Genomic DNA, 26,148 nt, shown 5'->3' on the forward strand with positions numbered 1-26,148 from the left:
GACCAAAACAAGAAATATCATATAATAACTAAGAATCCATAAGCAAAAACCATACCTGCTTTTCCTTTCGATGAGAATAGCCATGTAAGAAGCAGGTAAAGCAGCACCAAAGCCAGGAGACCAAAAGTAGAATTTTCCAAGTATCTTCCTGAAAATCAATTTGTAAATATATTACATGCAAAGCAATCGAAACATTCATGTACAACAGTGTATTTTGCCTTTATTATTAAACTACACATACTTTATTAATTTTGTCCCTTTACATTAATCAATAGTTACAAATTAATACTAATCACTGCATTTTTACAGTTGGATAATTCTCAGAAGGGCTCCCAAATTGGTTCATGAACTTAAATACCTGAACTACTTCATTAGCACATCCATTTCATTTAAAGGATTACTATAAAGAAAACAACTCTTTCAAGAGAGATTTCTGAAAAGTTGCAGATATTAACTACAGAAAAATGTTCTTAAGAATTTATAGTTGCTTCTCTCTATGATACTTGTCAGAATACACGTTTAGGATAATAAGCCTTGTGGAATGTAGGGATGCAGTCAGGTAAGCAAGAAATCAAACCAAATTATTATAATACACATCATACTCCAGAAAAACAGTTAATTGATGCTAAAAACAGTAAACCAGGCATTTACAATAAGCCAAGGAATTAATCTGTATTACAACTGGAAGCAACAATTACATCCCAGTTCTACTAAGGAGGGAAAGCTGTCATTTTTGCAACAAGATCTGAGCTTCACTTAGAGAGTCCTATCAGAATTCCTCTAGGAACAAGAGATGAAAAAAGCAGTCGCATGAATGACATCTAAAAAAAAATATTTTTATAATCTGCTCACTGTTAGGAGGAAAAGCAAAATGCATGTCAGACACAATGACACCAACCACACTTGGTCCATTTGGGACACCTGCGCCTTCAAAGTAATGCAGGCTGATCACTGAAGCAAGCAGTAGTCATGTAGTCATGAAATTTGGTAGCATGATAATAAATGTATTTCAATTACACTGATGCTGCTTAGCTCATAAGCACTATCAGTTCAGGGAAACAGTGTTACAATGGAGTAAAAACAGTGAAAAAGAAACAACAAACAAAATGGGAAATGGATACAAGGTAGAAAGGGAAATAAAACAGATAAAACTGCATGTTGACAAAACAGAAAAGTGAACAAAGATAATTAATCAATACTATCTGATTAGCTCACTTTCATTCTTGCTGTAAAAGGTATGATCAGCCTCATGTCATACTGTTGCAAAAATAACATTACCAGTGAGGAATACCAGCTACGGTCATAATGGAAAAGAGAGTCAGAGTATCAGCAGCAAGTGAGGTAATGGCAATTAAACACACTGCTCATTCCCACGGCTGCAAAAGGATAATTTCTCAGGATGACAACACCAAATGCTGCAGGAGCTGAAGTTCATTATTAGGACTCTCTTGTAAAGCAAATACTGGATGAAGTTACAGGGAAGTTATTTTAAACTGCTTAGTAAGTATGAACACATCTTACCAGACACACCTGCTAAGTAACAGAATAAATATATGTTCTATGGGAAAGAAGCAGGAATTTGCTCTTTTGGCATGGTTTAGAATTATCTACAAATGTTCACATGTTCAGTTTGATAAGATTTGGAAACAATGCATCACAGTTTACATTATAAAATCAAGTGTAAATTAAAATGTCCAATCATTAAGTGAAACATTTAAACTTCTGCTAAAGTAAATGAAAATAAGTTTTTGTTATTATTTGCATGGTTATTTTCATATGGTCTGTGGTTAGGAATTGTAATGAGAAATACGAGTTCTTTCAGGTTATTCATCTAATTCCTTAATATACAACTGTATCCAAATCTCAAAGGCTGGTTGCTACATAAGGTGAATCTAATTAAGCGAGATAATGTAAAGCTGTACATAGATAAATTTAATTACTGTAGTTGATAGACAAAGAGAACCACGTCTTCATGAGGTTTTGCATTTAAGAAAACCAAAAAGTTTAAAAAAAAAAAATCACATTTCATTTAACAAATGTAATGCTTGTCAACACTGGAGCCTAGCACTTCCATCTGAAACTCAGACAGATGTAGTCTTCTGAGTCTCACCAGCAGAACAGATTACAGTCCCCAGCTGGCCTGTCACACATTCTTAACAGAGATCATCCACTCCCTCTGCTCTGCCAACAGAGCAGTCTGTACATAATCCCCAATTCACTTCAAGAAAATGAAAAAAATTCAGGCAAGTTAGCTTGGTATCTATCCCTTCTAGAATGAAAACATCTATCCACATCTGAAGCCTTTGCTGACACTGGATTACAGTTTTATTTTTAAATTTTGCACACCTGTGAAATGGTGAGAATATCAAACAATGCCTGAAATTATTTTAATAGCCCCTTCTAGCCTTAAGTTTTACATCCACGAAAATATTTGCAGCAGTTACAGTTTTGGTGCTCTTCACTAGCTGAAAGGAAGATTACTTTACCCAGAACACCCTATACACCTGCCAACACATCTCCTCCTTGGTCCTACAAAGGAAGGAAACAGGCAACTCTCCTCAAATCTGAATTGTGCAGGTAACTATGAGGATAACATGTTCAACTACAAACCCTTAAATATCTTGCTTTAGTTGTGACTTCCAGCAGGGTAAGATCAGTCAGCTGCACGGTGCTTACTGGACAATTCTGCTTCTGAGTTACTTGCTGCACCCACTATACCTTCCCAACCAAAGAAGATAAAAAACCTGAAGCATGCACCCTATTATACACATCTATTACATCTCATGGCTCATCACAATCCAGACCCAGATCTAGAGCATTTAGGTCCCAAGAATCTCAGGCAATCTCCTTGCACAGTTACAAATCAAGTTCAGAAATAAACAGGCCATAGTTATGCAGAGCACCACAGAGGCCCTGGTGTTTCTTGGATGATTAGAACATGTGATACCAAATCACATTCTAGGCTGGAAAATTATGTAGAATTACTCTTGCTCTAAGGTGCTACTGAAGGAAGCACACTGTATCCCACAGTAATTGATTTAAGGAATCATAAAAGGTCAACTCAAATGTTAAAAAAAAAAAACCACTCAAAGCAGTTTAAAAAGAACAGTCTCACATTTCCATCCTCTGCCACCCAACAGCAGATGTGGGAAGGAGGCTCATAGGGCACAAGCTGCAAGGCAATGTTGATACTAAGTACATTCCAAGTGAAGGACTTGTCAACATTATGATCTTAGGGGAAGCTCTTAGAAGGCATACAGCACTCAACTTGTAAAGATGTCATGTATTTATACAGCTTTCTGGCTTGCTCTCATTTTCTCTCCCAATGACACTTGGCTCCTTCACCATATTCAAGTACTGAAGCACTGAATTGACTTGTTCAAAGAACCTGCCCACGATGAAACTCAGTTTCCTGATTAACAGCAGCTTCTTTAGAGCCCATCCCTGACTAAGAACAGGACTCACAATGCATTAATTTTACTCCCAATGCATGAATTTACACTTTTCTCCACAAAAAAGTTAATCAGCAAATCTTACTGAAATTGGTAAGTCATTAAATAATCTCATGCAGTGTCTCATCTACCCCTCATCCCTTTTTCAATATTATTTAGGTATATCCAGGACAAAGAATACAGGAAGAATATCACTAGCAACCTTTTCCTGCTATGAAAATTGATTATTTATCCCATGCTTTGTTTCATATATATTAAGTACTTGCTAACAATTTACTAATTTCCTGCAAGACAGAGGATCTTTCTTCTTGAAGAGTCCTAGCAAACATTACTGCAAGTCATTTGGGAACTCATGTATAATGCACCAGCCAGATCATATCAGACATGTATTTATCCTTCAAAGGACATCAGTAAATTTGGAAAGTATGACTTCTAATGAGCATGTTATCCATTGTTTTCTGAAGTGTCATTTAGTAGATCTTAACATATCCTGCTCACTTAATTGTTGAGGCTCTTAACTCTTTTTCTGATCATAAAAGCTGTAAAATACTTCTTTTAATTATCCCTCATCACAGTAAATTCTTAAAATGGTCTCTTGCATGGTTTTGGCCTAGGTCAACCCAAAGACTGCTTCAAAGAGACATGGAGGCTGCATGGACTAGAATCACAGAATGGTTTAGGTTGGAAGGGACCTTAAAGATCATCTAGTTCCAAACCCCTGCCACAGGCAGGAACACCTCCCACTAGACCAGGTTGCTCAAAGCCCCATCCAACCTGGCCTTGAACATTTCCAGGGAGGGGGCACCCACAACTGTTCTGGGCAATCTGGGCAATCATCACCCCCTTTTCTTCCTAGCATCTAACCTAAATCTCCCCTCTTCAAATTTAATGCCATTACCTCTTGTCCTGTCACTCCCTGCCCTTGCAAAAAGTCCCTCCCCAGCTTTCCTGTAGCCCCTTCAGGTACTGGAAGGCTGCTCTAAGGTCTCCCAGGAGCCTTCTCCAGACTGAACAACCCCAGATCTTCCAGCCAAAGGAGAGGTTGTCCCAGCATTCTGATCATCTTCATGGCATCATTCCACTACCCAGGCTGCACCTGGCCATGCTGTTGGGAGGTCAAAACAACTACAGACAGCAATGTTCTACAGAGCTGAAAGCAATGTCACACCAATTGGCAGCAGTCTGACACTACCTGCTTCTTTTAGTATCACAGGAAAAGTCATATTTCTGCTAGATGGCTAGTAACCTTTGCTGGAGGAACAGCTGAAAACAATAAACTTAAAACCACACCAGCTCAATTTAGAGAGTTAACATCCAGTTATAACACTGAAGAAAGGCACTACAGATTCACAGGCAAGTACAAGGAAGACCAACATACAGCTCAGAGGAGTAGATATAAATCAGTATTAATACAACTCAGATAGTTAGAAAAATTCACATTTTTTTAAAGCTTGTTACTTAAAGATTCACTTTGAACTTTGCAGATGATTTGTTTAAAAAGCATTCCCTGGCTCCTCAGCCAGCTCCTCCACTTCTCAGCCTTCTACCTCAGCTTTGAAGCAAAGCTGAGAGGCCTCTAAACAGGGCCAGAAGTAGGGCATGATGGGTTTGCTTAACTTTTAGAAGGGCTGTCTGTGCACTGTCAGATAAATTTCAAAAACTCATAGCTACTGTAGGGTTCACAAGTCTACGAATAACATCTACAATAAATGCATTTAGATCTAGGACAACACCATGTTCAAGACCAGGGAAATCTAATTTTTAACTACCCTGATATTTACTTGAAATATACAGTGGAAACAGCTCAGAATACAGAAGTGCCTTTTATACTCATCTTTATGATCAAGTCTGTATCCTACAGACTATTCCAGAAGCTGTGTTGGGATGTTCTTCACTTATGACCAGAAGTAAGGAAAGTACAAATGTGGATGACTGGATCAAGTTTAGAATAATTAAAAGTCATCACAGCCCCTAAGTCAGGAAAATAGAAACCTATGTCAAATTACATCAGTTCTTTCCAGGAGAGAAAGATTAGGCCTTCTCAGTTCCCCTTTAGAATATGTTTTAATTTCCTGCAACAAAGTATTTTGAATCAGTAGAACAGAAAATAGAAATCAAAGTGAACACATTGAGTTCCTTACTGACTTAAAAGATTACAGAAATGAGAAGGGAAAAAAAAAAAAAAAAAGAAAAAAGAAAAAAGAAAAAAGAAAGTACTTATATTCAAGTGGTAAGACCAGAAATCAAGATGAAGACACAGCTATTGCTTTTCTTACTCCTACCCTTTACAAATAAGCCTATTATAAAAAAATACATGTAATTATATAAATTGAAAAGTTGCATTAAGACAGCTTTCCTATTACATTTCATTTTTAGGACAGTATACCAACCTTAGAATGCAAAAGCAAGCAATATACAAGGTCCCATTTGCTGTCAGAAAGGAACTTGATTGTAAGATCTCAGGTAGAAGTTTGTACAAATAATAGTCAAGTTTTCGTTTCCTGAGAATAGCTGCAATCTGAGGGAGGAGGGAAAGAAAAAAAAAGGGAGGGACAAACTTTAATTCCATTAGGCTTTTTTTGCACATTTTAAAGAAAAATAAAAAAGGAAAAAGAAGCCTGCCCATTTAAGTAGTAAATCAAAGTGTCTTAAATTTGCTGGGTTTATGAACAATACCATAAAGATTTCCTTTAAACTCGTTCCAGCTGTTATAATATTTATATCAGGAAATACATCAGGCAATCCTAAATGGGATGTATAGGCAGAGTTTTATTACCTTGTTACTGTTGGCCATAACAGTCAGAAATGTCTGCCAGTTATCAGAACTATTAAGATGTGATAGATTTACACTGAGTTTTCTCTTCCAGACAATTGGACTACCACATAATTAAGCTCAGAATATCACTGAAGTAATTCAAATAGTGTCTACACAGTGTCTATGAAGCAATGATGTATTTCTAAAGGTTTCCTACTCTAATTAAACAAATCAAGTCTTCCAAAACATTTTCACCATCTGTTGGATGAACACCACATTCCTGACAAATTTTATAGAAATGGATTGCTAGCTCTAAAAAACTGCCTCGAGTTCAAAACAAGCTGGATCTAGAAAAAAATCTATGTTCTTCTTGGTCAGTTTTATGTAAGTCCCACGTCTTAAAAAGAACAGTTATTCAATAACTCAAACACTGAAGGTTCTTAAAAGTCTCTTTTTGTCCATAGTAATTCTGCAACCATCTAATAGAAAGGTGTAAAGAACCATGCTCCTTTTTAAGGTGAACAGGAGTAAGACACGAGGCAAAAGTTCAAATATGAAAAAATCAGATTAGACCTAAGGAAGAAAAAATCCTCAAAACTCTGTTGTAATAGGCCCCAGGTGACCTCAGAGAACTGTTGTCAGGAGGCTGGGACAAGAGAGCTTTCCAACGTCCCTCCAACCTGGGTGGCTCCTGTGATTCCATTAAATTATGCTTATGGTGGAGCATGGGACAGAACTCTCTTAGGCTCTTTAACAGCATTTCCATTTTTATCTTCACTGTCTCCCAGGAACTCTGAAAACTGGCAGGAGTTTTCACAGAATGGTTTGGGTTGGAAGGGACCTTAAAGATCATCTAGTTCCAACCCCTCTGCCACAGGCAGGGACAACTCTCAATATCCCAGGTTACTCAAAGGTCCAGGGTAAACAAACCCAGCTCTCTCTATCTGTCTTCATAAAGAGGTGCCTCAGTCCTCTTCATGTCCCTCTTCTGGACTCTCTCCAACAGCTCCATGTTCGTCTTGTGCTGGGGCTCCAGAACTGAACACAGTACTCCAGGTGGGGTCTCACAAGAGTGGAGAGAAAATCACCTCCCTTGACTTACTGGAAATGCTTTTTTTGATGCAGCCCAGGATGCAGTCTGGTTTTTGGGCTACAAGCACACACTGCTGGCTCACACTGAACTTATCAAGCAGTATCACCAAAAGCTTTTCCTTAAGGCTGTTGTAATCCCACTCTTACCCAAACTGTAATCATGCTTGGCATTACCCCAATCCAGGTGCAGGACCTTAACTTGACCTCTCAAGCCTGTCAAGGTCCTTCTGAATGGCCACCCTTTCAAACAGAGAGAGCTTCATGGCACTGGTGCTGATGAGAACAATGAAAAACATCCTGTCAAATCAGTATTGGCAACACCTCTCAAAGTTTTAGTTCCTCAACTGAAAGACACAGGGGAGGGAGCTGTTCTGAAACACTGTCCACTTGTACTGAATAGCAAGTAGATGCTTTAGATTCAGAGATGGGCTGAGGATTCTGCTAAACCTAACCACAGAAAAGTTCTGCCAAAATCTGTTTCCAAAATGAAGCTTGAATTGAGGGCTAAAGGAGAAATACATGCATGAACAGACTTGTGAAAATAGATTTACACACTGCTTAATCAAGTGTCAAGACTGCTTAAACCATAATGGATTAGGCAATAATGCAATTCAGATTATCTTTCTGTTGAAGGAAAGTCTTAATGTAGTCTAAATGCCAGGTCACTAGTTGCTACCTCCTCAGCTATTTCTAGCCTATTCTACAAAGGTCATGAACATTTGGAATAAAATAACAATAGCACAGAGTCACACCTGAAGTGTGAAGGCTTCCTTCCTCAGACCAGACCTTCAGAGGTATCATAGGAAAAATGGCACCTTATACATTAACCTCCAATCACATTAAATAATTTATTCTTGTCACCTCTCCAACACATTTTAGACTACTAAAAATTTCCACTTTCCCTTTTTTTTACTATGTTGATTGTGTTTGTGAAAACCAGAAAAGAACCAGGAACAATGACACAGAAACCAGCCCAGAGAAACAATGCTCATGACAAGTAAATGAGCTGTATGTGTAAGCTCAATGGAGTCTGATGAATGCCCAACAGCAACAAAAAATATTCATAATTTGCAAAGTGCTTTATAAACTTCAGCTAAGCTAAATATTGCATACAGCTGAAAACAGGCAGGAGCAGACCTCAGAGCAAGGCCTCTGCCTCTCCTCCACCACCAGTGATGTGATTACATGGCAGAAATACCACAGATACTTCTGGACACTACCCTGCTCTCCCTTTCAGATCCACATGCTTCAGAAAATACTACTAAAGTTCAGGTTGTCAAGACAAAAATATTATGAGATCTGTAAGACAGCAGCAGTTCATGGTTCCCACTGCAATGTACTTCACTCAAACTGGACTGTGCTGAAGGAAAAATTATTGCAATAAAGACCTGCACCAAGTCAGCAGCAGATAGCTACATGGAAGGAGAAGGCATCAGGATATCCAATACATACTTCCTCAGCAAACTAAAAATCTCTATAAGGATGCTAACAGATGTAGCAGAAAGCATGTAAGTTACCTGAGACTCCATGCAGAGTCTGACAGGCAGAAAGTGACATCTCATTGACACCATGGCCTCAGCTCTCCAGCTATGAAAGGAGAATTTGAATTCCAAGACCTCTGTTTAAGCACCTCAGGGTATTCTGTATCAGGACCTTAGTGCTGATAGATGCAAAAGTTAATTTGGGGTGCTATTCACTACAAGAACAAAGGACTTCAATTCTGATCCAGCTCACTGATGCAAATGATTGACTCTCATCTATCCAGAAATGGTCAAAAACAGCTCCATACTTCCCATCACTCTTATCACCCTTCTCATTCATTTCTTCTTCCAATATTCTCTTTTTGAGATGGGGTGACAGTAATTTTATTAACAAAAATTCTCTTGTGCCTATAAATTATTGTAGATTTTCAGCTTTAGTAGGATAAGCATGGCATGTCTACAGTATGAGTGGAACACTGCTGTGTGGAATAATGCCACAACTCTTTGCTGTTCTAAGAAACCCAGGCACAATGCTGCCTGCCTCCAGACCCACGCTGCCCCACCTCACCTCCTAACCCTGAAGTTTGCCTGTAATCCAGGGAACAGGGCCAACACACTCCTCCCAACACTGTGAAACCTTGATTTCATGGGAGAGAAAACCACAGCCCACTTCCAGTGCTGCCTCTGCTTTATTTGTGAAGATGTGGTCTTTGTCCTGGGCATTAACCTTTGTGAGAAGGAGAAGACTGCCTGCAGAATGTCAGGAACCAGGGAGAGGAGACTCCATCAAATGCCAGTGGATTAAGACCCACTTTCAATTACTCATGACTTCTCCAGGCACTGCCCAGCAATGCAGCCCTACCTAAGGCTGAAGACTGCTCCAGCATCTCCTTTGACAAAGAGAGCTTAGGAACACATTAGATCTGCTGCAACTTCCTGCTCTGGTTTTCTACATGATTTTCAGGATATCTAATGACCTGGCCTTAGGATATTTAGAAAGACTACACAACTTCCTGGGATAAAGACTGTCATTAACAACTCCACCCTTCAATGGAACTTATATTTAAGCAAGACAAGCCTTCTCTGTACAGACCCAGCAAGACTATGAAACAAAATTTCACTACAAGCTATCACTGACTCTTAACATTTTCCATACTGTATACTATCCATTCAAAAATTTAAAAAATAACACTGTAAAATCAAAATGTCACCCTGTAAAAACATCTCTCTAGGGAAGAAACTACAAAAGGTATAAAATATCTACTGTAACCAACATCCACTACATATACAGTATAACAAACACTCTTACCATGTAAACAAATGTGCTTGTCACGAACACTCAAAATAATAATTAGATAATGGCACCTTGTCAAGTAGATTTGCCCTCTGCAGATGAAGAGTATATACCCAGGTTTGAAATACTTACCTAACGCTAAACATTTATTTATTCATCAAGAAAAAATCCAATCCTATTAAAAATTAAGCATTTGAATTAGGATGGAGTATAACCACTCACTGCAACTGAATTTGTAAGAATTCCAAGCTATGTGGAATATAATATAGAAAATCCACATTTCAAAAATTAAAACCGGTGTTTTCTTCTCACTACAATTTCAGTTTTCCTTTATTATGGCATTTTATTCACTAAAAAGAAACTTTAAGCAGTAGTACAGTCTGCAGATGCAGTCTTCATCCGGCCTATATAAGCATTAAACAGACTTAAGTCCACATTATCCACACTCCAGACTAACAGCTGAGCTCTTTGCCTCTAACAGCCTTTGCAGCCCTTCCTACAATTTAACTCTACCTTCTTCTCTCTCCAAACCAGCAGAGCTCAAGCCACCAGAGATCTAGAAATAGGATAGAATCCATCTTTGCTAATATTTATACATTTTCATCTTCTAATACAGTCAAGTAATAAATCCTGTCTTACTCAATCTCCCATGTGAAATGTTTTCCAAGATGCTTTAAACACTCAATAACCAAGAGCAAAAGGGACTTAAAAACAAATCATGCACTGTCACAAGGAACATGGCTTAAGAATATCCAAAGTTTTCAGGCCTTTCCAAATTCCTCCTATTTGCATCCATGAGTTCTAGCACTTGGTCTCTCTTCAGTCGAACACATTCTGCAGAAAACACAGATATTCTGCAGCAGAAACAAATTAATCAGTTAGAAGAAAAAAAAAAAAGGATCAATGAGGGGAGACGAAGCTAAAAGAATCCTAGATATTTCATCATTAAAAACATAAACAGCAGAGGTAGAAAAAAAGATAACAGTAAATTTCAGGAGAAAAGCTGAAAAAAACCCGCATTTCTCTAAAAAAAAAAAATCAGATCTTAAGATATAAAGAAATAGGTAGCTAGGTTTCCATAATACAGGCTGTAAAGGAGGTTTTAATATTGTAAGTGCCTCCTGCTACTTTTCCAGTGATTTGAAAACCCGTAAGACAAAATTCCAAACTTCTCCTACATAAAGGATAGACTTTTGCTATTTAAATGACAGCCAAGTAACACATATGTTACCAAATGCTGAACTTTTAAGGAAGTAAAAAAATCTCAAAAGCAAGTCTAAAGAATTAGTAGCACAACTGAAGACAGCTTAAGAAAATAATCATTATATTTATTGCTGTACTTGCTTCATCTCTACACAAGCAGTACCTCACAACTAAACCCCAGAAGAGACTATTATACTACGTAGTCTGTGTATGACTGGATATTATAATTTTGAAGGTAAGCATATGTGTATCTGGATGAACACAACACTTCAGTCCTCAGGACAACCAAGGTTCTTCATGCTACAGTCAGACAAGACCAATACATCACACTTTAATGACACCTCCAAGTAAGAAATTGATTTGATGAAATATACCCCAATGATCCTTGTATGATATCTGTGCCCTACACACACAGGAGAGAGGGGGAATTACACACCTGCCAGCCTGACTTCCAGAGAAAATACTTCTGGCCTCAAACACTATTAATTTGGTACTGGGAACACGGTCAGGTAAAGCCTCTTGAATAAGGGCAGGACTGATCCAGCAGTGCCCAGTGTCCCATTACCACCTGTGGGAGAACTGAAAACAGAAAGCCTCTCACTCATTTTTAAGACATTTCAAGTTTAAAACTTGAAACCCAAAATTCAGTCATGCTTTAATGCAGGCCTGGCATTAAAGCCCAGCAGACTTTTGAAGGCAACCCCACACCCTTCTGACTTACTACAAAAAGAAACAAACACCAGGACAAATACATAACAGCTAATACAGCAGACTTTAACACAAGACTGTCCTCCAAAATCACTGAATATCCAAGCATCATAGAAATTCCCTAAAAAGTTGATTATTTTTTATGCACCTAGCCCAGAATGGAAGATTCTTCCTCCTGTTCATCAGTCCAGTGTAAACTGACCACAGATTTACTCTCTAATATCAATTTCCCCATTTGCCCTATAGTTTAAAACAAGCTCTGATTTAATTCTCACTAAAATATTTTGGCTGTTACTATCTTAAAATAGATATCAAATGTTTATATATATGAACAACTACAATTAATTTAAAAACGATGCTATGAAATTTATGTAGTATAGGTAGAAAAATAATGAGAACCTGCTTCATCTCTAAGACTTTTCCTGTGACTAGAAATGGGGGTAGGAGGAAGAGATGTGATTTTTAGACCTTTATATACAGTACAGTGCAGTATATAGGGGAGTCTGAAGAAGAAAACCACTCTTCAAGTCAAATGCAAACACTTGAAGCAATACTCAAAAAAAACCAAAACAAACCCACACCACATCAAAAGAAGTGTGACAAGCAGGCCAAGGGGTGTGATTCTGCCCTTCTATTCCACTCTGGTGAGTACTTAATTGGAGCTCTGGAGTCCTCAGCCCAGACCTGTTAGAGCAGGTCCAGCAGCAGCCACAAGAATTATTAGAAGACTGAAACACCTTTGCTATGAATAAAAGCTGAGGGTTGGGGTTGTTTAACTTGTAGGAGAAGGCTCTAGGGAGTGACCTTTCAGTACTTAAAAGGGGCCTGCCTATAAGAAAGAGAGGCACAGACTGTTTTGTAGGGTCTGTAGCAATAGGACAAGGAGTAATGGTTTTTAACTAAGAAAGGAGAATCAGCCTAGACATAAGGCTGTTTGGTTTGGGTTTTTTTATAGTGTGGGTAGTGTAACACTGGCACAGGTTGCCTAGTGAGGTGCTAAATGCTCCAGTTCTGGAAACGTTCAAGGTCCTGTTGAAGAAGGCTCAGAGCAACCCGATCTAGGTGAAAATGTCCCTGCTCACGGCACAGGGATTGGACTAGATGACTTTCAAAAGTACCTTACACCCCAAACCATTCCATGATTCCACAATATACCACTCCAAGAATAAACCCTGCAAATTAGCTGAACTCCAAGGCCTACTGGGTTTTGTATCTGAAGCATTAACAAAAGCCTACACAGTAAAAACAAAGTAGACAGAAAAAACATTTTCTAGCATTAACTACAGAATTCACACAAATGCATTTTGAATCTCCAGCATGAAAATGTAATTATGAAGAATCAGTCCACCAGATACAGGATGCAATCAATTTGTGGAAGAGATTATTGAAGCCCCTTCTTTTTTTAATTTAGTCTTCAAATACAAATTTTAAGCCCTGTAGAACTAGGAAATCCAAATTGATTCATTCTGTCTGAACCTTGGAAAGAATATACACATTTCCAACAACATCCTTAAAACACAACTACATAATCTAATGTAAGACTTGAAACTAGGCTATCAATGTGTCTCTGTGGAAAAGGAACAGGAGACTCCACAGCAAGCTTTCTAGTGCTCAGAGGCACCTGTCAGAACTATTTAAACGATGTGTCATGTAACACCTCCAAGTAATCATCATCCAACCACAGTGACCTGAGCTTCACCTCCACTCTCCTCAGTCTTCAACTGAGTCCCTTACAGTGAGTGCACAGGATGCACTGCATGTGACTTTATGAATATGCTAACTGGCTGACCAGTGTACACAGTCTGACAGGTCACATGGCAGGCTAAAAAAAAAAAAAAAACAAACCACAGACCTTCCACCAACTCTGATGTCCTGGGTACAATACAGTTTTTCTCCTTCCTCCTTCAAACCACCCTTTCTTAAATTTGTACAAAGCATACACCTTTTAAGAACCTTATCTCTCATTAAAATTTTAGGGAAATCAGCCAACATATAAAGCACTGATGAATGGAAACAGAAAAAAAAGCACTACCATCTCTTATCTCATTCCTTCACAATATCCAACAAAAATTAAGCACATCATAATAAATTTGCATTCAAAATAAGGAGGAAAAAAAAAAAAAGGGGGGGGGGGGGGTGTCAGGGGTGGAAAGCTACAGAAATATTCAGACACCTCACAAAATCTCCAGGAAAGCAGAGTTCAGTGACGTAAGTGTGACTATCTGGCATGTTTAGGCACCTTTAATATGCAAATTTTGAGACAATCAATAATTCTGTGTAAATGGTTTATATCATACATATGCTTCAAGTCATTGAAAACCCATTGAAAATTTTATAACTTAAGTCACAGACAAAGCAATCCTCTGTATTTAAACCACTTGAGAAAAGACCTTAAGACTACTCAGCAGCAGGTGCAGGCACAGCTATAGACTCGCATCAGATTTCTTTCATAATTAAAATATATTATTTCAATGTTCTTCTATAACTGATTGCAATTTTGTATAAATTTTACAAGAATGTTTTTCCTTTGCTATATAAAATTATTTTTAAGTATTTTGGAATAACTTAATCTGAAAATGCCCTCAGGTAACACTTGTGTTTTGAAATACACTGTTGTTCAAAACAGAAAATTGCTTCTCATGCCTCCTCTTAAAACAGTGAGATTTTTTGTTCCTCAATTAGCTGCTCACTCCCCAGTTTCACATACTACAAATCCTGGCTTCCAGATTTTTTGATTTTGTAACTCAGTTCCCTCAATACTCTGAGGAAGAGCCTGTGCTTCCTGCTCTCTGACTTCCTCTGCCCCTTGACTGATGTTATGGGGATCACCATCAGGAGGACAGGTTGTTTCACTTTGGCTCCTTTTCATTATCTATCTCATTCACCCATCCAAAAAAAGAAATGAACAGGAGTTCTCATGTACTCTTTGAATGACATCTAAATTATCTTTCAATCCTAACATCACTCTCATTCCATGAGAGCTTATCTCTGCCACTTGTTTCCCTTGTACTTAAGTTAGTAGGGAATGTCTAACAGTGTAATTTTCAATGATTTTCCTCCTGCCCTGAAATTCTTGCACTCCACTATACTGCTGAACCAACTAAAGAGAACAGATTTACATCTTCTTTATAAACAGTCCCTTGAATAATTTTCTGGTTCCCAGTATTTGTTGTGTCTTTACCAAGATCTCTGCTCAGTCAGTCAAGGCTGGAGCTTTCCCTCATTTCCACTACGACTGAGATGCAGGCTCCAGTTTACTCCTTGCATCTTTGAGCAAAATTTCTTCAGTCCATCTGAATTCATTAACTGATTCTTTTAAAATTATCAGTATCTCACCAAAAGATTTTTTTTTCCTTTCAATTTATGAAAGAACTTTACTAGTCTGACCTGAACAGAACAGAATGACCACAGCCTGGATGTCGCAACCAGGTTCTGAATTTAGTAACTTCTATGCTACTTTTAGGCATATTTAACCCAGCTTCCAGAAGAATCTAAAGGCAAGAACACACTGACCTATGTGCCATTTGTAACACAGTTCAGGTACAGGATGCTGCACAGCACTAAGATGATCAGACACCCCAGCACAAGGCAATCACACCCCACCAGCACAGCACCTCCAAGCACCAGGTCCTGACATGAGTAGGTTTCTCAGCAGCCAGCCAGAGAGATCCGAACTGGCATACAGAGGTATACTTAAGGGTGATACTAACATCCTTCTTAGCCTCCCCACCCTACTTTTAAATACTCAATGGTTCACAGAACAAACAAACAAAATCACATTTCAATACACTCAGCTATTCTGGACTATTTTATTATACAATCTGTCCAATACTGACTTCTCACACACCTCAGAAAGATGACACGATAACAAATTCTGTACCAGTAGATAGGACAGGATCTGCCCTAGTGCTAGCTGGCTCCCCAGCTTTGCCCAGGACCAGTCCAAAGACCAATCTCCCCAAGAGAAACCACAGCTGAAACGAAGCAAGCCTGAAGCAGCAGCAGCAACATGGTCAGTGTGCACCATCCATCCCTGTGGCTGACCTCCAGCAGCACCTCCCCATCCTACAGCAACACAAATATAGCCAGGAAAGCGACTTGCCATTCACACTTCATTCTGCCTCACCTCAGTCTTTGGCTGGTGGTTCTGTCTGCCATCCAACAGTTTCCAAAATAATTAATTAGCATAATAATTAGGTTTGTTCTTGTTATTACCTCTAGTCAATCAGAGACTTATCTGTGAAGACACCTGACAGCTACCCTGTGCATAACTACCTGGCCAATGCTGTAATGTCCCTCCCACGTTTAGGTAGGAAGAAAAAACACTTTGTACAAGTGCTGACAGCCTTTGTGTCTGTAACACTATTGCATGCAACACTGCCCTAGGGGCCTTACAAACTAAATAATAAAAATTAAAGAATACAGACACTTAGGGACCAAAGAGCACACAAGAAGATACCACCGCTAGAATCCTAAGAAGGAAAAATAACTTTTGACACAGAAAGAAAAAAGAAGCAATTGACATCTAAGAACCTGAAAGTTATTACAAGAGCAAGAGGAAGATATAGCACATGCAGGAAAAATATTACCAATGAGATCAAAATGAGTATGAAATGTGTAAGAAAAGACTACCAAAAGTGAAACCAAAATGAGCATGAAAAGGTATAAGAAATTAAGTGAAATAAACTGGTAAAACATAGCCAGCCCCAAGGATCCTTAGAAAATGTATTGGAATAGCAACAGACTGAGGTTACAGTTCTACTAAATAATTGGCTCAACCACACCCAGTCCAGAAGACACACTGAGCAGACCCACTGGCACCAATGCTGCTTTAGGCCTGGTGCTCCTCTCCTCTCCCTCTCCCTCTCCCTTCTTCTCTCCCTCTTCTCTCCTCTCCTCTCCCTTCTTCCCCTCTCCCTCTTCTCTCCTCTCCCTTCTTCTCCTCTCCTCTCCTCTCCCTCTCCTCTCTGCCAGCAGATAGAGAGGTGCTCAGAGTCAGAGCCAAGAATAAACTAAGTCAGTGTGAACAACAAGGGGCAGTGCTCAAGCTGTTCCCTGCCTCTTGGCTCTCTCATTTAGCAGCAGAGGCACGGTGGGTGAAGGAAGGGCAACAGACATACAGTGGGAAGGAACCAATGCTGGGGAGGAAAGGCAGGAGAGATGTTGGTGAGGAGGGGGATGTTTGTGTTCGAGATGGGAAGGGCAGAAGATAAGTTAGGCCTGAAGAGGCAGGAAGAGAGCCCAGCTTAAATTGAGTGAAGGAAACAAATGCTCAGGAGAAAGAAAAGGTGGAAGACACAAATTACCCTTGCCTTCCCACAACAAAAATATTAGAAGAAATAGCCTAACTGCAAAGTAGCAAACAGATGATTTTTACCTTGTTTAGATAAGAGAAAATGTTACCACCAGATCCAGTTACCTCAATATACCACAAAAGCCTCATACTAGAGGCTAAGCATATTCACCTACTGCAAAACATGCACCAGCATCAATCCAGTGCCTAAAACCTACAAACCCTCAGGAAACAGATGACATTGCTCTAACACATGTGATGAATGGCTACCCTCCCGTGTAAAATGAACAGAAACCTCAGGAAATAGAAGCTGAGACAATCTAAATCCAAAAGTCCAGCCTCTCCTCTCCAGTCCATTTCCCAAGCTTTATGCATTTTCCATGGGATGTCATTCTATTTTCCCCTCCCCTGTGAATTTCTCGAAGTCTGAATTCTTCATCTTTGAAAATAGAAGATTAGACCAGCACATTTTCTTTAGCCTTGACTAATCTAAAACAAAAGTACAGATAGAAAAAAGGCCAACAAACTAATGAAGGACTTCAGTAAAGTTTTAAGATACTGAGTAAAAGTGTTAGGTTTATGCAAAATTGTTGTCTTGGTTTTGCTTTTGTTTTGTAAAAATGGGTCTCAGATTTGTGCATTTCACACTTGCTTTGTGAAATGCAAGCAGTCAGAATCATGAAATAGGCATCTCTGTCAGCCATACCCTATGAGGAAGGACAATTCAATTTAGAAATAAAACCTACTTTTGCTAAAGCAATCTTTTATTTAGTTTATTTATACTGGAGCAAAAATGAAGACAGTGAAAGTATGGTATCTGAAGATTACATTTTTTTCCAACTAAAAAAAATATTCAAGAGCTGTTCAATTAAAAAACCCAACTGCACATAACTACTTAAAAGCAAAGACTCTTTACAGCCTCTTACTGAAAATCAGCATTTTATGTGTCAAATACTAGCACCACTTGATTTGGCTTCACAGGTCTCCCATTGATTGAAGAGCAGCAAAACATTTAAGAGATGTGGGGTGTACAGATCACAAGTTTGGACGCTGGATTATAAACTGTCCCTAACCAACTTTCTCTTCCAGAATGGCCTCTAGCAATTTATTGTCATCTATTCAATCTTACTCCTTTCCACATAAGCTTTTGTGAGAGGAAACTCTTCCATCTACTTCCCTTTGTTGTTACCAGCTTCTGGCAAGAAGAGGAACAAACAAGCAAAAGCCATTTTGCAGGCCTTCCATAGAAAAATGAAGTGCAATTTTTGGTTGCTGAGCTGTACAAAGGACTGAGTGATACCAGAAACATTCTGAACATGTAACTATAATGGTAAAATAATTTCAGTTCATCCCCTTAAGTCAATCTCAGAATGCAAAAAAAGACTTAACATTTGTGCTGCTCAACTCTGATATTTTGCTAAATACAAGGTTTTCAAGCACAGCTTTAAGTTCAGCACAGAATTAATTTAGTGATGACTCTCTTAATTCAGAAGTGTTCTTTCCCTGCCAAGCTACTGTGCAAGGCTACTGCTTCCTCCTGTGCAGTCCCCACTGTAGCCTTTCACTCTTTACCTTACACTGGCTCTGCTGCTCATCAAGCCCTGCTTAATAAATCAAATCAGTTCATTAATGCAGCTGAAAATTACCTCAGCTAAAAGTTGCGTAGTAACTTCTGCTGGGTTAGTGAATGCATAAAACCTGCTCAAGGAGAGATCTCACAAAGAATGATTGAGGTAGCTGGGACTGTTTAGTTTGAGGCAGAGGAGGCTGAGGGAAGACTTCATGAAAGGACACTGTAGAGAGGTTGGTGCTGGTCTCTTCTCACAGGTAATTAGCATTATAACAAGAGGGGATAGATTCAAGCTGCAACATGGTAGGTTTACACTGGACTTTAGGAAGAAAACTTTCACAGAAAGTGGTCAGATACTGGAATAGGCTGGGAGGCTGCCCAGGGAGGTGGTTGAGTGACCATCCCTGGATGTTTTTAAGGATCATTTAGATGTGGTGTTGAGGGGTATAGTTCAGGGGAGAACTTTGTAGAGTAGTGATAATGGTTGGACTCGATGATCCCAAGGGTCTTTTCCTACTTGAAAGATGCTCTGAGGTCCAAGACCACACAAATAAAGGAGTACAGTTACTTGCCCAGGAGCAGAGGAAGGCAAGTGCTTCCCCCCTCTTTAGGTAGCTGCAAGATTTCAAAGCAGCTCAGCTTTAGATTAGTCTGACAAGTCAAGTTAAGCACCGTCAATAAAAACCTAAGAAAAATTAAAACTGTTAAGAAGAGAGCACAAAAACTGGTGCAGATGTTCAGCAGTATAGCATGACATTGGTTGAGAGGTTCCCACCCCACCTTGGATTTGTGTCAAGATGTAACTTTTTATGGGGCCACAATGTAAAACAGATCAGGAAAACAGGATTTTAGGGTTTGTTTTTCTTTAGACAGAAATAAAAGGAGGAGGTTTCACCCTAACCCATGACTGCACAACTGGGTGAACTGCAACATAGCTATGACCAGGAATTTCTTTCCCAGGCTTGGCTGCTGGAGAACTATGATTTAATTACGGAGCTGTTTAAGCTGCTTTATCTTTAGCCAGACCTCACACATCTCCAGTACACCTCTCATGGCTCATTTCAGGCCCATTCTCTGCTGCCCAAGTATTCATGATCCCACACAGCAAAATGGATCAGAAAACAGATACAAAGAAAAAAATACAGGGCAGGAGGGGAAGGGAGAGAGAGGAGAATGAATGTTCTTCTCTATATTGGTTTCCTGAACAAGTTCACAACACACTCACACAAAACAGCTGCCTCTTCTGTTTGTGTCAGTTCAGAATGAAAATGTTCACTGTCAGACATGACAACTCCTTAGGTCTACCTGGCTACCAGTTACTAACGTTTTTTTATCACCAAATTGGATGTTGTCACAATTTTCACTCAAGCAACACTTCAATGGGGACTTAAAAGAATTATGTTAGGACTGAGCAGTCTCACTCCTTCCCTTCTCTTTATTACATATCATGGTAATTTTGCTGTACCAGTATTGGTACAGAGCTGGAAGTACAAACTCAATGCCTTGGGTTTCTTCTTTTAAGAGTAAGTTTGGGGCCAGCTCAGTAATCAATCCTCCAAGCATCACAGCAGAAAGAAGTCTCACCTGCAGCGATTCCAGCTTACATCAGCTTTCAGGCTACACTTACACAGAGGGATGCAAACAGATCCCAACTCCTCTACCTACACCCTTATTTTCTGGAAGCAAGCCAGCTGCAACTGAGATGACATAACCAAGCTATGCTACCTCACCTGCAGGGTACTTTCTGAAGATGTCAGACTCCTTTAGCCTTAATGTATCTTTTTTAGTCTTGCTTCAATATACAACTGACCCTCTTTGATCCTAAGGTACTGATTCCTGCGGTGTCACCAGCAGCACTAAACATGTGCTCTTGCACATTTTACAAAGATACAATGCTAGCCACCCAGATAAATACAAAGTCTTTATTCAGATTTCATAACTACCGCAAAACAATGAGAATGTGATGTTCAGGATGTGCCTGTGGCTTCCCACCCCACCACCTCAGTCCCTCTTACAGCACCTGTTATGCCAGCAGACCCCACCACCCCTCATGCCTTTCGCCTCCCCTCCTGGGCCCAGATTCAACACATCGCCCTTTGCTGACTCCCCCCCCCCTCATAAAACACTTATGCTCTCCAGCCTTCAAACCAAGCTGCCCCCACGATCATCTCTCTTCTCCCCAGCAGCAAACTACCCCCCAAACACCCTTCTTGCTCTTCTCACTCCTCACCCTGAAATCATGATGCCTCTTGACATCTTTCCTGCCTTTCCTGTCCCAACACACCCCTCTCCCCCCCTCCAGACCAGTCTCCCTCCCTTAAGATGCCTCATGCCCTTCACCCTCGCCCTAGGCCAGACTCTTCCCAGCCTGATACCCCATGTGCTCTCCCCTCATGCCTTTCCCCTCACCTCAGGACAGACTACCCCTCCCCCCCCCATGTCCCCTGTAACCCTTCCACCCCAGGCCCTCCCTGATACCCTTCATGACCTCCCAACCAAAACCAAGCCCAGAATCCCCCCCCTCTCTGATACCTCTTGTGCCCTTCCCCCAGGCCGGCCGCCTTATCACCACCACCATACCCTTCACGCCTTCGCCCCCTCAGGACAGACTTCCCTTCATACCCCTCCCCCGCCAGACCCCTTCACGTCCCCGTCCCCACCCCCACCCCCCTCGCAGACCCACCAGGTAGAGGGTTCCGTAGATGCGGAGGGACTCGGCCAGGGCCCCCTGCGTGACGTGCAGGACGGCCCAGGAGCACCGCGGGTGCCAGGTGTGCCCGATCTCGTAGCAGCTGTGGGGGATGGACTTGCTCAGCGCCGCCATCTTCGCCGCGCGCGGGGAGGGAGGGGACAGGGGGGGCGCGCGCGGCGTCCGCGTCACCGCCGATGCAGGAGAAAGGTCGCGCGGGAGCCGCCGGGGTTACTGCCGGGCAACCGCGCCCCCTCCCCCCCTTCCCCTGCCCCCCCCCTCCGCGCCGGTCGCGTGAGGCCCGCAGCCAATCGGCGACCGCCAGGAGGCGGGGAGCGGCGGAGGGGGGGGCGGAGTGGTACGAGCAGCGTCTCAGGGTGCGCGGCTCAGGGGGGACAGGGGCAGCGCGGCGCCGCTTGTGGGCTCCGTGTCCTCACTGTGACCCCCACTGTTTTCCCCCCCTTCCCGTGTCGACTCCCCGTGTCGTCCCCTCTGTGTTCCCCCTGTGTCGCGAGCCGCGTCTCGGGGCGAGCGCCGCAGGGGTGACAAGGGCCTCGCGGCGCTCCCCGTGAGCCCCGTGTCCTCACTGTGACCCCCACTGTCCCTCCCCGTGTCCTCGCCCCGTGCCCACTCCCCGTGTTCCCGTGTCCCCCCAGTGCCGTCCCCCCGTGTCGTCCCCCCGTGTGTCTCCCGTGTATTGCGAGCCGCGACTCGGGGCGCTGTGACCCCACTGTCCCGCCCCCGTGTCCCCCGTGTCCCCCGTGTCCCCCGTGTCCGTATCCCCCTGTTCCCGCATCCTCCGTGCGCCCCGCTGTTTCCTGTGTTCCTGCATTCCCCGTGTCCTCCGTGTGCCCCGTGTCCCCGGGGCTCGGCCAGCACCGCTGTCCCCCCGGTAGCCCTCCCTGTCCGAGCGACCTGAGCCCGCTCCGCCCCTGCCCGCCGGTCCCTCCGTGCCACCGAAGGGTAGCGGGGCTTTGGGGGCAGCACCCCGAGCTGCAGCAGCAGCAGCAGCAGCGGGGAAGCCTCGGCAGGCTGCGGGTTGGTGCTGGTGCGTGGGGACGGGAGGAGCAGTGCGGTGGTGCTGGTGCTCGGAGCCTCGGTGCGGGGCTCTGTCAAGCACCAGTTTGCAAACACTCGGTCCCGATGGAGCAAGAACGCTCTGCGCCTTCTGTGCAGTGCTCACATCAGGAGGGGTTATTTGAATTGGAGATCCATCCCGAGGCAGATAAAAAAAAAAAGCAAATTACCCTACAGTCAAATAGACGTGGATCAGATCCACGACAAAAAATTCTTCCCCCTTACAGCCTGCTTCAAAATCTCTTCCTTCATTGCTCAGACTTGAGACCAGTCTCTACCACTCCTAACAAGATACAGCAAATCCATCATAAACTTAAAAAAAAATAATAAAAAAAAATTAAAAAAACAAACCAAAAACAAAACAAACAAAAAAAACCCCACACACACCTTTACCATTCCTTCCTAGGAGCGGGAGCATATTTCAAATTTAGTTTAGCCCATAGTTGGCTAAACTGGATGGATCACAGAACTCAGAGCTGCTGCAAGATTATTTGGAGGCTCCCAGAAAATCTGCAGTAGGAGATTTTTAGTCTAAATAGTTCACTTAGGCTATTTCTGTCAAGCCTGCTTTATCAGCCAACCCAGCATTAGGTAGAACTCTGTCTGTCACAGTTCAAATTTAAAATCCAGTAGAAGACTGGAGATAACTTTAAATTCAGCTTTTGTGCTGAGGCGCAGCTGCGGTGGCTCAGCTGAGGAAGGGAGGGAGTATTTCAGTGTGCTGATCCTCAGGAGGGAAGCAGCATTGGCACGGTAACCTGCTGCAACGTTGTCTGGACTTCGACTTGGACCTGGTGTCTCGCTTGCTGTTTTTGTTCTACTCTGTTAAAGAACTGCTTATAAGCAGCAAAGGCAAATATTGCCTAAGATCTGGATTCTGGCTCTCTTGCATGCGTGCTTTGGCTTTGCTACTACTCTGGGCTTAAGGCTTGCTTGCTGCCTTGGATCTGTGGGCAGGGAACTATGGCACATACAGTATTAATAATTGCACAAGCTAGTAATTTTGACTTCTGAGACCCATTTTTTGCAAACAATCCTATTTTTGTAGGACTTGCCCTGCTCAAGTTAAGGAAAACCTTTGAAGAGGGACCCAGTAAGACAGATATCCTCTTTATTTATGAAGCAACCCAGATCTGACTGCCTGCTCAGAACTGGAGGCTTTTGCATCTCTCCTCTTAGGCCAGCTGAGGAAGACTGATGGTGTACTAACAAAGGCACAGCCCTGACCTTGCTCCAGGCCCTTTCCCATGGGGCTGCAATACTCTTTTCTGGGAAGAAGCCCTAGGAATAAAGCAGCATGGGAATACTGCTTATAGCCCAGTTGGCATCATATGCCATCTGAGACTACTCTGTCCTGGGAGAAACTTACCCTTGATTGGAACTGGGATAAAACAGTCTTGGCAAAAGAAGGAGTCACATGAATTAAAAAAGCATTGAGAACCTTTACTTTTGCCCTGTAAGTGCCTGGGGTTTTCAAGAGTTCTCCTTGCCTCATGATCAAGGCTGGATACTGGGAATTGCAGGCTGCCTCTATAACATGCCTTAATCAATCACCAGTGATTAATCCCATGGCATAAGGCCAGGTGATGTGACACACCGTGTCCAGGACTTGCCTTGTAATGCTCAGATGTCTTGGAGAGAGCTCCTTAGAGCAGCCCCCAAAACAAAGCCAGGGAGGGAGCTAATCAGTAAGCAGCATGAATGGTGGGGGAGCCTAGAATGCTCAGCCTGCTCCCTAGTCATTAATGTGCCAGTATCAGATTTACCAATGTATCTCAATAAAAATTTAGGCAGCCAAAAATGTCAGATATGTGTGTGAGCCCCATTAGACTGGGACAGCTGCAATATCCCTGACTCCATGCCTGGTGCCACGCAAGGGAGCAATTCTGCAGCACTGAGACTCTGCTCTGAGTGCCCACGTACCTGTTAGCAGCTGGGTTAATAAAACACCTTGCAGCACAAATCCAGGGCCAGGCTCAGTCTTTAGCAAGTGACCTCTGCATTGCAATCCTCCTATTAACCTGTCTGGGTGATAACTGTTTGTGTTAGGGAATCAGCTTTAGTGGCAATTACTGAATGAAGATCGGCAGAGTGTGGGTCTCAGAGCCTGAGAACATTCCCTGCTAATCCCCACCCTGTCTGACAAATCTTGTGTCTGCAAGTAAATCACGTCCTTCAGCTCAGCCTGGGGGAGCAGCTGGAGGTGTGAAGAACTCTGTTTGCCTTTGTAGCAAGTGGGTATCAGTGCTATGAGGTGATCTAGCTGGGAATCCAAGGCAGAGATTTTAACTAACCAGAACAAAATCCCATGGGACAAGAAAGAAACCGAGGAAAGAAGCCAAATGGGAAATTTCACGTAGCAGGAGGCCTTGCCTTCCAAATTCATTTGGATCTGAGAAATCTCCCTTTTAAACATTTTTAAATATCAGAACAATCTGGAAACATTTTAACTTGGAAGAAATGTAATGCTTTGCCCTCTCCCTATGCTGCTTTCTAACTTGTGTGCTTTTTTTTTTTTTTTTTTTTTTTTTGCCATGTATTTGTTTTCTCCCTTGGGGTAGGTGATCCAGCTTTTCCCTGCTTCTTGTGCAGTTCTCAATGCCTGAAATTTGGCTTCTAAAAGTAGCTTCTCTTGTCAAATAAGAACTGCAATCTCCAGCAAAAGGGTTTTTTTACACTCAGTTATTTTCTCTCTTTTCCCATTCTTCCATTCTCATTGTTTTTCAGTTTGTTCTTCCGCCATCCATGTGATTATCTCACACTTCCATAGTAAAGTTTATGAAATTCAGACTAAAAAATATTATGCTTCTCAGAAAACTGGGTATTAAATTCACCCTTCTGCTCAAGTCAATGAAAGTAATGTGTGTGCACAGACATCTGCTTCCTTCAGGAAACTGCACAGGACCCTGGAGGTGTTGCTGTGTTGTCTCTTCTCCAGGGAGCTGTCAGCATGTGGAAATTCATAAACGAGCAAATGTCAGAAGAGCTGAAGGCCTTTTAGACAGGAGGTCTGGACTTTCATGCCATCAGTGGTTTACCTAAGGATCATGAACTCCACCAATCTCCATTGCTTCTCAAAAGCCAGGACAAGTGGTGGTAGGTACAGTATATAATTTGTTTTGTAGAAATAAATCACAAGCTCATAACACGTATCACCAGCACATGAAGTGGCTGCATTGAATGGGAGTGAATGGCCATTAACTGAGCTGGTTTTACTTTCCTCCAAGGAAAGAAGGAACCTTTAAGAAATACTTTCACCTTTGTCTCCAAAACTACTTACACTTCAAACTTAAACCATTTTGCATTATTTGAAAAGGGATTGTCTTCTGCCTTACAGTCATGAGTGCAATTTGTTCATTTTTTTAGCAGGGAATAATCTCAAAATATCCTTGTGTTTGCTGATCTTTCAAGGTAAAGGAATTAACTGGAAGTGTTCCCATTTTCCAGATGTAATAATTTCCAAAGTAAATATGGGATAGGTTGTGGGATAATACCCTGTGAAAATTTTAATATACACAATAATATCTTCCAGGC

General features: G+C 41.7%; 1 protein-coding gene across 1 annotated transcript in view; it reads right to left on the reverse strand.

Annotated features, from left to right (window-relative positions):
• The window catches only part of TMEM135 (transmembrane protein 135), a 162,480-nt gene extending 140,673 nt beyond the window's left edge, over positions 1 to 21,807 (reverse strand). Inside the window, exons 1-3 of the mRNA XM_030463553.1 lie at positions 21,532 to 21,807; positions 5,843 to 5,970; positions 56 to 148 (exon numbers count right to left, since the gene is read on the reverse strand). Coding sequence (XP_030319413.1) covers positions 56 to 148; positions 5,843 to 5,970; positions 21,532 to 21,672 — 362 coding nt within the window. The 5' untranslated portion in view covers positions 21,673 to 21,807. The remainder of the gene's footprint in view (positions 1 to 55; positions 149 to 5,842; positions 5,971 to 21,531) is intronic.
• Positions 21,808 to 26,148: the final 4,341 nt, after the last annotated feature.

This window comes from Calypte anna, chromosome 1 (genome assembly GCF_003957555.1).
Source record: "Calypte anna isolate BGI_N300 chromosome 1, bCalAnn1_v1.p, whole genome shotgun sequence".
Taxonomy (NCBI): domain Eukaryota; kingdom Metazoa; phylum Chordata; class Aves; order Apodiformes; family Trochilidae; genus Calypte; species Calypte anna.